Source organism: Ranitomeya variabilis, chromosome 4 (assembly GCF_051348905.1).
Source record: "Ranitomeya variabilis isolate aRanVar5 chromosome 4, aRanVar5.hap1, whole genome shotgun sequence".
In the NCBI taxonomy this organism is placed as follows: domain Eukaryota; kingdom Metazoa; phylum Chordata; class Amphibia; order Anura; family Dendrobatidae; genus Ranitomeya; species Ranitomeya variabilis.
Genome location: NC_135235.1, coordinates 109,981,913 through 109,996,411, shown reverse-complemented (window position 1 = coordinate 109,996,411; position 14,499 = coordinate 109,981,913). Strand labels below are relative to the sequence as shown.

The following is a 14,499-nucleotide window of genomic DNA, read 5'->3' as shown; positions in this document are numbered from 1 at the left end:
GTCTGGGCAACCTTGGCCCAACAAATTTACAACATAATAGGTCTAAAATATACAGTGGTATGTAAAATTTGGGCACCCCTGGTCAAAATTACTGTTATTGTGAACAGTTGAAGATGATAACATTTGTATTTTAGGCAAAAAAAAAAAAAAAAAAAAACTGATGCAAAAGTTTGGGCACTCTGCATGGGTGCCTAGTAGCACCCCTTTTAAAAGTATCACAGCTTGTAAATGCCTTTTGCAGCCAGACAAGAGTCATTCAATTCTTGTTTGAGGGATTTTCATCCATTCTTCCCTGGAAAATTCTTCCAGTTCTGTGAGATTCCTGGTCTTGCATGCACTGCTATATTGAGGTCTAGCCACAGATTTTCAATGATGTTCAGATCAGGAGACTGAGGGCGATTATAAAAGCTTCAGCTTGTGCCTTTTGAGATGGTTACTGTGGATTTTCATGTGTGTTTTGGATCAGTATCCATTTGTAGAAGCCATCCTTTTCAACTTCAGCCTTTTTACACATTATGTTATGTTTGGATCAAGAATTTGTTGAAATTTCATTGAATCCATTGGTCCCTCTACCCGTGAAATGTTCCCTGTGCCATTGGCTGCAATACAACCCCAAAGCATAATTAAGCATGGGGGTGGATCAACGGTTGGAGAGATGTTCTTTTCCTGGAACTATGTGCCCTTTTTTCTCTCCACACATACCTTTGATCATTATGGCCAAAGAGTTCTCTTTTAAGGTATGTGTCCACGTTCAGGAAACGCTGAGTTTTTGACGCAGCGTTGAGCAGCATGCATAAAAAATGCAGCATCCAGATGTTACAGCATAGTGAAGGGGATTTCATGAAATCCTGTCTCCACTATGCAGTAAAAGACACATGCAGCACACCCGAGAAAACTCACATGCGGCGCGTCTTAAGAACGCAGCATGTCCTTACATTGCAGAAAAAACTCAAGGACAACGCAGGTGACCTGCAATGACCTCAGGTGCAAATTTGGTCAGGATTTTACCTGCATAAAATCCTGACCAAATCCTGAACGTGGACACATACCCTTAAACTCATCGGTCCACAGGACTGGTTTCCAAAATGCATCAGGCTTGTTTACATGTTCTTTTGCATATTTATGAAGCTGAATTTCATGGTGAGGATGCAGGAGAGGTTTTCTTCTGATGACTCTTCAATAAAGGCCATATTTGTGCAGGTGTCTCTGAACAGTAAAACAATGTACTACAGCGCCAGAGTCTGCTCAATCTTTCTGAAGGTTTTTTGCAGTCAAGCAGGGGTTCCGATTTGTCTCTCTAGCAATCCTACGAGCAGCTCTCACTGAAATTTTGCTTGGTCTTTCAGACCTTATGTTGACCTCCACAGTCCCGGTTATCTGCCATTTCTTAATTACATTTCGAACTGAGGAAAGGGCAACTTGAAAATGCTTTGCTATCTTCTTATAGCCTTCTCCTGCTTTGTGGGCATCCAAAATTTTCAGAGGGCCAGGCAGCTGCTCAGAAGAATCCATGGCTGCTGTTTTTTTTGGCACTAGGTTAGGAGGCTGGGTTTTGATGAAGCTGGAAAATTTGAATAATATGGCCTTTCCTAACGATGATAATGAACAAGCCGTAATGCTAACAGGTTAATTAAGGTCTGAAACTTTGGTCAATGTTATTTGAGTGCACACATCTCAAAGGGTGCCCAAACTTTTGCAATGGCCCATTTTGCTTTTTAAAATGTACAAAGATGAAATAGAGATATTTTTGCCTAAAATACAAAGGAAAATGTGTAATCTTTAAGTCCTTTTAGAGATTGTTATTTTGAACAGTTAAGCAAGTTGAAAATAGTCATTTTGATCAAGGGTGCCCAAACTTTTGCATGCTGTAGTATGAATCTGCTGCAGCTATGACTGGTTTGTGACACTTAAGCCGCCCAAAGATGAGCCTCCTAAAAAAAGTTTGGGACGTCTTAATCCATCAGGTTTTGATCAAATGTACGAAACGTCAGTCTTGGTAAATTCTGATAAACAAGAGTCTAAGGCTACGTTCACATTTGCGGTCAGCGCCGCAGCGTCGGGCGCCGCAGCGGCGCCGCATGCGTCATGCGCCCCTATATTTAACATGGGGGCGCATGGACATGCGTTGTGCTGCGTTTAGCGCCGCATGGCCGCAAGCGTTGGACGCAAGAAACGCATCAAGTTGCATTTTTTTTGCGTCCAACTTTCGGCCAAAAACGACGCATGCGGCGCAAAACGCAGCGTTTTAGCGTGCGTTTTGCCGCGTTTTTGTTTGCGTTGTGCGCTGCGGCGCCGACGCTGCGGCGCACAACGCAAATGTGAACGTAACCTAAGACAGGGGTGGCAATTAATTTTCCCCGAGGGGGCCACATGAGACACCGTGACTGGGGGGGGGCACGAACGAATAGGCTGAAATGGATTTTGCTTAGCTTTAACATAGGAATTTATATTAATGTTATCACTTCATATTGAGCAGAAATAAATTATTACAGATTCCCATAAACAGCATGAAGCTCACATAGCCCCCTATATGCAGCTTGATTTTCCCCCTCCCAATACAGTATAAGCCCCATATAGCCTTGGCTACTTTCACACTAGCGTCGGGCTCGGCACGTCGCGGTGCGTCGGGCCGAGGTTCCCGACACTAGCGTTGTCTCCGCCGCACAACGGGGGCAGCGGATGCATTTTTCCAGCGCATCCGCTGCCCCATTGTGAGGTGCGGGCGGAGTTCTGGCCGCGCATGCGCGGTCGGAAAAAGCGGACCGTCGGCGGCAAAAAACGTTACAAGTAGCGTTTTTTGGTCCTGACGATCCGCCACAACACGGCGCAACCGTCGCACGACGGTTGCGACATGTGTCAATCCGTCGCAATACGTCCCTTAATGTTAGTCTATGGGGAAAAAACGCATCCTGCAAGCACTTTTGCAGGATGCGTTTTTTCGGCAAAACGACGCATTGTGGCGGATTGCAGTTAACGCTAGTGTGAAAGTAGCCACACACACACACACACACACACACACACACACACACACACACACACACACACACACACACACACACACACACCTTGCTCCAGTTCCTTTGGCACTCTGCTCTGATGCACTGACTCTCTGCAGTAAGCAGCTGATGAGATTAAATTATGTCACCATGACCTCTGGCTCACACACTGGTTGCTGGAAGGGGCTGCCGGCCCCTCCTCTACCAATGTATTCACCGCTGCATGCATCGGATACAGGAGACGGCGCAATACACTGTCCTCAGCCCCTCTGCTGTCTGTCCGGACTTGAACAGCCAGAGGGACTAATGTGGCCCGCACTTTTCACGGATAGCATTCGTATCTGTGATTGTCCATGAGGCCACTCACGTGTCGATGATTTTTCATGGACAGAGTGGTTAGCGGAAGGTCACGGAAACGTCCAATTTCAGATGGAAATATGTACGGAAGCTGAAAATGATGCCACGGGAGTACAAGTGCATCAGCCCCGATGGCTGCTGGATCGTAGGAACGAGCTATGAAGTCGGGAACCTTGGAATTTAGCAGTGAGGCCATCAGATCCACGTCCGGAGTTCCCCAACGACAGCAGATCTGGTGGAAGATCTCCGGATGGAGAGACCACTCCCCGGAGTCGAGGCCTTGACGACTGAGGAAACTGTCCACTCCCGGGATGTGAACTGCAGAAATCATTGAGCGGTTTTCCTTGGCCCAAGGGAGAATGTAGCCTACCTCGTTCATGGCTGCCATGCTGCGGGTTCCCCCTTGTCAGTTGATGGGATGACCCACCAGGAAGGGATGGAATTGGAGAAGAGCTAACCTGATTGCCCGAATTTCTAAGATGTTGATCAGAAGGTGTGATTCCTGAAGTGACCAGCAGCCCTGAGCAGTGTGATGGTGGAACACCACTCCCCAGCCCAGAAGACAGGCATCTGTTGTCACAACTAGCCAATGTACTGGAAGAAAGACTTCCCTTGATTCAGGGAGGACTTTAATGTCCACCACCTGAGAGACTGACTCGCTGGGGAAGGAAGAACCGACGGTCGAGGGAGAACGGGTTCCTGTCCCAAACAGCCAGGGGGGCATGCTGTAAGGGACGGAGGTGTAATTGGGCAAATGGAACCGCCTCCAAGGCTGCTACCATCCTGCAGCGCAGAGAGTGAGTGCGAGGTTGAGAGAGCTTCTAAGCTTCCCGCTGTAAGTGAGATCTTTTCCGGGGGAAGAAGCACCAACCCCTGGGACGAGTCCAGTATCATTCCTAGAAAGGAAATTCGCTGAGCTAATACTGGGGAAGATTTTTTGAAGTTTATCTTCCAACCCAGGTGAGAAAGAATCTATTGTGATGTTAACGGCCACCTTGCAGGCGCGGAAAGAGGGGCCTTTGATGAGGATATCGTCTAGATACGGTAGCACGACCACGCCTCGGGTGTGGCCACGGCGGCCGCCATGACCTTGGTGAATACCCTGGGAGCGGTGGCGAGGCCGAAGAGCAAAGCAACGAATTGGAAGTGTTGTTCCTGAACTGCGAAGCGAAGGAACCTTTGGTGAGAAGGTAAAATAGGAATGTGGAAGTACGCGTCCTGGATGTCTATAGACGCCAGGAACTCGCCTTTTTCCATGGAGGCGATGACAGAACAAAGCGATTCCATTCGGAACAGTCATACCCTGACGAACTTGTTCAGCAGTTTTAGGTCCAGTATGGGCCGCACTGTACCGTCCTTCTTTGGAACAATGAACAGGTTTGAATAAAAACCTTGAAACCGTTAGCTTTGAGGGACCGGGATAATAACCACGTCTTCTTTTAGGGCTTGTTTCCATTTGCGAGAAACACGTCCGTGTCTTGCATGTGGAAACCAAGCTCTGGTGCCGGCACTTGGGAGCGGAGCATGCGGCCGCATAGCAACACATGGAGCCGCACGCTCCGCTCTGGAGTGCCGGCGCCAGAGCTTGGTTTCCACATGCGAGACACGGACGTGTTTCTCGCAAATGGAAACAAGCCCTTAGAGAGATTATGGCTTGAAAAAACTCTGATGCCTTTGCCCTGGGAGGTGAAGACAGGAAAAAACGATTTGGTGGAAGAGAGGAGAATTCTGTCTTGTATCCGGAGGACACTAGGTCGCAGACCCATTCGTCGTGAACGACCGAGAGCCACGCGTCGGAGAAGGAAAGCAGGCGGCCGTCTACTTTGAGGGTGTCCTCCGGATACCACAGGGAGTCATTGTGTGGGAGATCTGCCCAGTCTGGACCCCCTGGATCCTGACTGCCTATGCCTGCCTCTCCATGAAGGGGAAGGTTTGTAAGACATCTGGGGACCTCTACCCCTACGTTGTGACCGGCCGGGTCGGAAAGATGTGGAAGTAGAGAACCAATTTGAGTTGGAATGGGGAAAAAAAAAAAAAAAAAAAATCAGGACAAAGCCTGCTGTTGCTGGTTCCGAAAGGGCCGAAAGAGTTTCTGTTGTGGATGAAATTTACTCTTCCCTTCAGTGGCGTCAGAAATTAATTGATCGAGTTTTTCGCCAAAGAGGCAGCCGCTCTGATATGGTAAAGAAGTCAATGACTTTTTGGAAGCAGAATCCATACGCCAGTCCCTGAGCCATAAGGACCTCCGAATGGTGATGGAGTTTGCTGCTGCTTGAGAGGCGCAGTCAGCGGGATCCAGAGACGCTGTCACTAGAAAATCCCCAGCTCTGGCTATCTGAGTAGCAAGGTCTGCTACCTCGGGGGGGGGGGGGGAAGATTGATATCCAGAATAGCTGAAGACAAGACCTCAGCCCAATGGGTCATAGCCTTAGCCACCCACGTAGCGGCACAAGATGGAAAGAGTGCGGCTGCTGAGGCTTCAAAAGCTGAACGAGCCATATTGTCGATCTGACAATTGGTGGGGTCTTTAACCCCTTCACCCCTAAGGGTGGTTTGCACGTTAATGACCAGGCCAATTTTTACAATTCTGACCACTGTCCCTTTATGAGGTTATAACTCTGGAACTCTTCAACGGATCTTGGCGATTCTGACATTGTTTTCTCGTGACATATTGTACTTCATGTTAGTGGTAACATTTATTCGATATAACTTGCGTTTGTGAAAAAAAACGGAAATTTGGCGAAAATTTAGAAAATTTCGCAATTTTCCAACTTTGAATTTTTATGCCCTTAAATCACAGAGATATGTCACGCAAAATACTTAATAGGTAACATTCCCCACATGTCTACTTTACATCAGCACAATTTTGGAAACAAAATTTTTTTTTGTTAGGGAGTTATAAGGGTTAAAAGTTGATTAGAAATTTCTCATTTTTACAACACCATTTTTTTTTTTTTTTTTTTTTTTTTTTTTTTTTTTTTTAGGGACCACATCTCATTTGAAGTCACTTTGAGGGGTCTATATGAGAAAATACCCAAGTGTGACACCATTCTAAAAACTGCACCCCTCAAGGTGCTCAAAACCAGGATGGCCGCAGTACGGAGGAGATGTATAGTGTAATAGCTGATATAAATTAAACTGAAATATTTTTATGTGCCCGAGAGGTATTACAACCAACTAAGCAGCATTTACCAGCTTCATTCCCAAATCATGAGCCTTGTACTTGGGATGTGAGACCGCAGGAAGGGCGAATCCGCTGCGTTTGTCGGGATGGAACCCCTGTTGGCGGAGCTGAGCATATAAACACTTTGTAAAGGTCACCTGGAAATAACAGATCAATTAGCAATTGTCAATAAAAAGCGTGTCTATGGCATGATGGTCATGAGGTGGATGAATGGAGCAGAGTAAAGACTGCATGGCGTGTGCTTACCGATGTGTATATGCACCTTTCAGGTTTGAAGTGATGAAATGTGCGGCAGGTTCTCAGGTCAATAGGGTCTCGGAGGTAAAACGCTTGGACAGCTGCTGATACCAACTGCGGACGCTCCTTTAATATAGCTGCTATCTCAGCAGGAACCAGACAATGGGCTCGATGGAAGGAATCCTTAATTTTTTCAGGATACCTATTATGTAATGAAGTCAATAGTTAAAAACCAATTAGCACGTCATTAAAATTAAAAGTTTGTCAAATTTAGTGAATCTGTTGGGGTGCCCCGAAGTGCACAGTAAGAGGACAGACCAGGATCCCCTCTTCAGGACACCCATTTGCTCTAATAATTGTAATAGTTGACAGCAGCAGAAGCATCCAATGCCAACTTGTAAGCTGTGAATCTGGAAACACACATGAAATCGAAAAACAGACAGCATTTACTTATGCATACACTACGGGCAGACATTGACCATCACAATTGCACAGAGGGTCCATACCTGCATTATATTCTCAAACAATTACATATAGGAACCACGCACAAGCATGCAAATATTGATTCATTGATGTATGCATACAATGAATCAATAGATGTCCATGTAGCACAGAACAGACTCTGCTCTTAAGTCATTCGCCGTTCTAACACGGGGACCACGTTTCGGGATTGCCATAAACCTCAATAGGACATATGGACAGGGGTTGTTCTTTTGAGACAACCCCTTAACTTTGTATTACTTCAAGAATCAAAGTATATTACATTTATAAGAATTAAGTAAATACCCTTTAATTCGTCGTTCAGTAGCTTTAGTAATGGAATCAGATGCTGTAAAGGCGCCTGGATGAGCAGAGAGTAACCGCAGGGCTTGTGATATGGACATACCAGAAGCCGGGCCTGGCAGATCGCCCTCATCTTGATGCACTGGTATCATGCACAACTTTCCATGGTAGAAAAAGACCTGGTGAGAAAGTCAGAGTCGTGCAGTAGAATCTCTTAACAGTTGGGCTTCACACTAGAGCTGCTCTATTCTTTATGAGAAGGCCCAATAAGGCCTTTAGTGTCATCATGGTCTTCCATAAGTGTAGATATGGGGACCACAGTGCACAATAGGGCGATATCCACTCTCCCTCCATAGGGCGAGTGTTACATTCACCTGCTGGAGTGGTGACAGGCACCACTCTTATGTAGGCATGAAGAATAATCAGCAGCTGCCGCCATGTGGCTGGTGGATATATCCTCCAGGAAATATCGGATCCACTTGGATGAAATCCGTTCGGTGGGCTGCGCTGCTGAAGTAAACAGATTCTTCAACAATGCTAAAAAGGTTTTTATTCACTTGATATGAAAACATAAATCGCTGAAGAATCAAGTTACTCCAGCAGCACAGCCCACCTTACACATTTCATCCAACATGGTCTTAAAGGGGTTGTCCATAAAAGTAATGTACTTACCCGATTGGAGCTATTCTCTGGCTTTAACCACTTAGGCAAGAAATCGGCTGCTTCTATCAGCAAAAATTCTCCATCATTGTCCTCAACCCTGTATTAAAAATATAAGAGGAACATAAGAAGATAACAATAACTGGATGTGTACAGATATTTATTCTGTTAAATAATGTGGTAGATGCCAGTACTCCATGCATATTGGAGGGGTCCTAGTCCTGGGAGCCTCACTGACCACTCAAATCACTTCAGAAGATTAAAAATATGCAGCTCAGTCGGCACAGAGCAGTGAGCACATGCACAGGGCCTTAAAAGAAATCTGTCAGCAGGTTTTTGACAAGTAATCTGAGGACAGCGTGAGGAAGGGGTTAAAACACTGACTTCATCCATGTGTCTCTTGTCAAGCTGTGCATTTACTTAAATTGAAGGTTTTATCACTAGATCATCATCATTCCTGTGACTAGCTGACATGTGGTCTCATCTGACTCTGCCCCTCCTGTGATAAGCAGCTCACTTTCTATAGACCGTGTACGTACATACATACATACATACATACATACGTGTGGATTGGTGCAGCTTTCTCAGCTCTGCTGCATTGCTAAATCTAAGAACTCTTAATTGTTTGACAACGGCTGCACTCAGTAATCTAAGTGATACATCGTTGGATCCAGGCTCTCTTTGCCTACATCATGCTGCTCTCAAATGAGGTAGCAAAAATCAAGAGTTTCTGTTAAGTCTGTACACCGCCACTTGCACGAGCTCAAGAAGAAAGTGAGCACTTCTGCCTAATGGGTGGCAGCATACGTAAAAAAGGATTTTGGGTGGTCGGTGGGAGTCCTATGACAGAAAGCACCCTCCCCACCCAAATAACGTGTAATATATTTGTATAATGTATATATACACACACACACACGTGTGCGCGCGCGCGCGCGCGCGCGCGCGCGCGTGCGTGCGTGCGTGTGTGTGTGTGTGTGTGTGTGTGTGTGTGTGTGTGTGTGTGTACACAGTACAGACCAAAAGTTTGGACACCTTCTCATTTAAAGATTTTTCTGTATTTTCATGACTATGAAAATTGTGCATTCATGCTGAAGGCATCAAAACTATGAATTAACACATGTGGAATTATATACTTAACAAAAAAGTGTGACAACGGAAGTTACCGTATATCTTATATTCTAGGTTCTTCAAAGTAGTCACCTTTTGCTTTGATGACTGCTTTGCACACTCTTGGTATTCTCTTGATGAGCTTCAAGAGGTAGTCACCAGAAATTGTCTTCCAACAATCTTGAAGGAGTTCCCAGAGATGCTTAGCACTTGTTGGCCCTTTTGCCTTCACTCTGCGGTCCAGCTCACCCCAAACCATCTCGATTGGATTCAGGTCTGGTGACTGTGGAGGTCAGGTCATCTGGCGTAGCACCCCATTACTCTCCTTCTTGGTCAAATAGCCCTTACACAGCCTGGAGGTGTTTGGGGTCATTGTCCTGTTGAAAAATAAATGATGGTCCAACTAAACTCAAACCGGACGGAATAGCATGCCGCTGCAAGATGCTGTGGTAGCCATGCTGGTTCAGTATGCCTTCAATTTTGAATAAATCCCCAACAGTGTCACCAGCAAAGCACCCCCACACCATCACACCTCCTCCTCCATGCTTCACCGGGGTAACCAGGCATGTAGAGTCCATCCATTCATCTTTTCTTCGTTGCACAAAGACCCAGTGATTGGAACCAAAGAGCTCAAATTTGGACTCATCAGACCAAAGCACAGATTTCCACTGGTCTAATGTCCATTCCTTGTGTTCTTTAGCCCAAACAAGTCTCTTCTGCTTGTTGCCTGTCCTTAGCAGTGGTTTCCTAGCAGCTATTTTACCATGAAGGCCTGCTGCACAAAGTCTCCTCTTAACAGTTGTTGTAGAGATGTGTCTGCTGCTAGAACTCTGTGTGGCATTGACCTGGTCTCTAATCGGAGCTGCTGTTAACCTGCGATTTCTGAGAATGGTGACTCCGATAAACTTATCCTCAGAAGCAGAGGTGACTCTTGGTTTTCCTTTCCTGGGGCGGTCCTCATGTGAGCCAGTTTCTTTGTAGTGCTTGATGGTTTTTGCCACTGCACTTGGAGACACTTTCAAAGTTTTCCCAATTTTTCGGACTGATTGACCTTCATTTCTTAAAAGTAATGATGGCCAATCGTTTTTCTTTACTTAGAATTTGTATTATGGCAAGAAAAACGCAGCTAACAGTCTATTCAGTAGGACTATCAGCTGTGTGTCCACCAGACTTCTGCACAACACAACTGATGGTCCCAACCCCATTTATAAGGCAAGAAATCCCACTTATTAAACCTGACAGGGCACACCTGTGAAATGTAAACCATTCCCGGTGACTACCTCTTGAGGCTCATCAAGAGAATGCCAAGAGTGTGCAAAGCAGTCAAAGCAAAAAGGTGGCTACTTTGAAGAACCTAGAATATAAGATATACGGTAACTTCCGTTGTCACACTTTTTTGTTAAGTATATAATTCCACATGTGTTAATTCATAGTTTTGATGCCGTCAGTGTGAATGTACAATTTTCATAGTCATGAAAATACAGAAAAATCTTTAAATGAGAAGGTGTGTCCAAAGTTTTGGTGTGTGTGTGTGTGTGTGTGTGTGTGTGTGTGTGTGTGTGTGTGTGTGTGTGTGTGTGTGTGTGTGTGTGTGTGTGTGTGTGTGTGTGTACACACACACACACACACACACACACACACACACATACACTGTTTCAGCGCCTAGCACATTAATATGTGGTTACACGTTATAAGTCACAGACCACTAGGCCGTATAAAGACTTATTCTGAAATGAATCAGCACAAGACGTTATGATTGTCTCTACACTACATAGGTAAGCTTCAGAGGACTTGTGCTGCGGTCCATTGGTCAGAATTTCAGCAATATATAATGTTTAATTTCCAAATAATCAAATGTCACAAGTAGTAAATGGTATTTTTTCGCAGTTTGTTAAATCCAATTTGTGGCATGCATTCACTAGGAGCAAACTACCCCCACATACATGTAGTAGGGACTAAGGTACCTGGCTGCCAGTTCTGGAAAGTCCTTTGTGATCTGTTGAAGAAGGTAAACTATAAACCACTCATCTTCTATATTATCACCAAAACATGTCATCCCCCTAATATGAGCAGGAACATCACCTATTGCAGAGGGAAAAAAAAACAACATTAGTTTGGGCTCAACAAAAGCCATTGTATACACAAGTTATAAAAAACAACATCATACATAGGATCCATCACCAGATTGAAACTTGTAATATTCTATCATTATTATTCAGTCATCGGAGCTAGAGCGACTGTCAACAGGAAGTGCATCTGAGGAGATCTATTGAGGACCAGAGAGCCACCAGGGCAGCACCCAATAAACTAAGTGATACATCACCGGAATCAGGGTCTCTACCCCAGACCTCATGCTGCTCTCAGATTGAGAAGCAAAAACAAAACAAAAAACTAATGACAATAACAAAACTGATGCATAAAGGGATTATAAATTGAACCGCTACACTTCATTTATCAACTTCTGGAAACAATTGTTTACAACCAAAGGCTGAAATACCTTACAGATCACATCCATACAGGCAAAAATGACATAACAGAGGAAATTTGGGCTGATGAGAAAAAAACAAAACAAAAAAACACGTTTTCAGCGTACTGATGTAAACAATAACAGTTTTATTTACTAATGCAGAAAAATAAATAATCTTAAACAGTAAGCATTTGAAAGATGAAGGCCTTAATGACCGCCAATACGTCTTTTTACTGACCTGAGACACAAGAGAATAGCCTCCCCATACAGGAGACAATCCAGCAGCTGTCGGCTGTACACTATTAGCTGACAACTTTCTGTATTAGCCACAACCAATGTTGACATCGTCCATATCCGTTTAACCCCTTAGATACTGGGGTCAACAGTGACACCATATAAATGGTTAATAGAGTGTGGGGGTACGCTCTGTATCCCCATCGGCACCCTGAGATCATGATTGTGTGGTCCTGACGTTTGTCACGGCAGTTCATCACCAAATAGCGGCCTTAGTTTGCTGGCTACAGTGACCTGTTCATAAGTTACCGACATTTAAGTGGTAAAAATACACTTCTTCATTCCTGAAAACAACAATGGTACACCGGCGCTGTCCTAATATACTATACTGTGTGAGCTGCTGGCACCCTGGCAGGTGGGATGTGCGAACCTGCCCAAACAAATGACCAACCGAAAGTAAAACACAGGACTGCCGCGCTCAAACACAGATAAATGAACAGATGACCACGAGACAATGCCCACCGTACTATGTTTGTATCCGCACGTGACTGCTCGATGCCGGAATGGAAGGGGCAACACCGGCTGGTGTGCCCGAAGTCTCTGGTGTATCCGCTACCTGAGCTGGGTCTGCAGATGGGGAGCGTCCTCCCTGTACACCATAAGTGGCTCCTGGAGAGCTTGTATGTGAAGACCGGCGGTCTTCACATACAAGCTCTCCAGGAGCCACTTATGGTGTACAGGGAGGACTTCTTCATTCCTGTTATGCCACTTTGCATTCATTCTCCAACATTGCCTGAAAGGTTAATAAACTACCTGGCAGCAGTCTTCAATATTCTCAGTGGGGGGCCGTTTTTAACCCCTTCATGACCTTGGGATTTTCCATTTTTCGCTCCCCTCCTTCCCAGAGCAATAACTTTATATTTTTCCGTCAATTTGGCCATGTGAGGGCTTATTTTTTGCGAGACGAGTTTTACTTTTGAACGACATCATTGGTTTTACCATGTCGTGTACTGGAAAAGGGGAAAAAAAATTCCAAGTGCGGTGAAATAGCAAAAAAAGTGCAATGCCACACTCGTTTTTTGTTTGGCTTTTTTACCATGTTCACTAATGCTAAAACTGACCTGCCATTTTGATTCTCCAGGTCATTACGAGTTCATAGACACCAGACATGCCTAGGTTCTTTTTTATCCAAGTGGTGAAAAAAAATTCCAAACTTTGCTAAAAAAAAAAAAAAAATTGCGCCATTTTCCAATACCTGTAACGTCTCCATTTTTTGTGATCTGGGGTTGGGTGCAGGCTTATTTTTTGCGTGCCGAGCTGACGTTTTTAATGATATCACTTTTTTGCAGATAATTTCTTTTGATCGCCCATTATTGCATTTTAATGCAATGTCCCGGCAACCGAAAAAAAAACCGTAATTCTGGCGTTTTGAATTTTTCTCTCACTACGCTGTTTAGCGATCAGGTTAATCCTTTTTTTTATTGATAGATTGGGCGATTCTGAACGCGGCGATACCAAATATATGTAGGTTTGATTTTTTTTATTGATTTATTTTGAATGGGACGAAAGGGGAGTGATTTAAACTTTGATATATATTTTTTATTTTTTTTTTAACTTTTGCCATGCTTTAATAGCCTCCATGGGAGGCTAGAAGCTGGCACAACTCGATCGGCTCAGCTACATAGCAGCAATCATCAGATCGCTGCTATACAGCTGAATTGCAGACTTGCTATGAGCGCCAACCACAGGGTGGCGCTCACAGCAGGCCGGCATCAGTAACCATAGAGGTCTCAAGGACCTCTATGGTTACTGTCCTGACGCATCGCTGACCCCCGATCATGTGACAGGGGATCGGCGATGCGCTCATTTCCGGCCCGATGGCCGGAAGCGCCAGTTAAATGCCGCCGTCAGCGTTTGACATCAGCATTTAACTAGCTAATAGCGGCGGGTGGACCGCGATTCCACCCGTCGCTATTGTGGGCACATGTCAGCTGTTCAAAACAGCTGACATGTCCACAGACTTTGAAGCGGGCTCACCGCCGGAGCCCACATCAAAGTGGGGTATCTGACCTCGGATGTACTATCCCGTCCGAGGTCAGAAAGGGGTTAAAATAGCATCTTTTTTTTTTTTTTTTGGGGGGGGGGGGGGGGGGTCAAAAAAAGTACTGCTACATTTTTAAACCTCCTAAAAAGGCTGAAAAGAAATAGAAAAAGTTACATTTTACAAGTGGTGCTCATGTAAAGCAGACACGAGGGAAATGTTATTTATTAATGTTTTTTCGGTGTTATGACTATCTGGATTAAAAGGGATACTCGTTCAAAGTTTAAAAATTGCAATTTTTTTTTTTTTTTTTTTTTTACATTTTGACAAATTTCTGATTTTTTTTTTATAAATAAAACACAAAACATAGAGACATAAATTTACCATTAATAAAGTACAACATGTCATGAAAAAAAAAACAATCTCAAAATCA

At 44.6% G+C, this 14,499-nt stretch overlaps 1 protein-coding gene across 5 annotated transcripts in view; it reads right to left on the bottom strand.

Moving 5' to 3' along the window:
- The window catches only part of ECD (ecdysoneless cell cycle regulator), a 34,755-nt gene that overhangs the window by 16,744 nt on the left and 3,512 nt on the right, over positions 1-14,499 (bottom strand). For all 5 annotated transcript variants that reach the window (XM_077259107.1, XM_077259106.1, XM_077259105.1 and 2 more), the window contains exons 3-7: positions 11,289-11,406; positions 8,230-8,317; positions 7,561-7,736; positions 6,784-6,976; positions 6,546-6,674 (exon numbers count right to left, since the gene is read on the bottom strand). In XM_077259107.1, the coding sequence (XP_077115222.1) occupies positions 6,546-6,674; positions 6,784-6,976; positions 7,561-7,736; positions 8,230-8,317; positions 11,289-11,406 (704 nt within the window). The remainder of the gene's footprint in view (positions 1-6,545; positions 6,675-6,783; positions 6,977-7,560; positions 7,737-8,229; positions 8,318-11,288; positions 11,407-14,499) is intronic.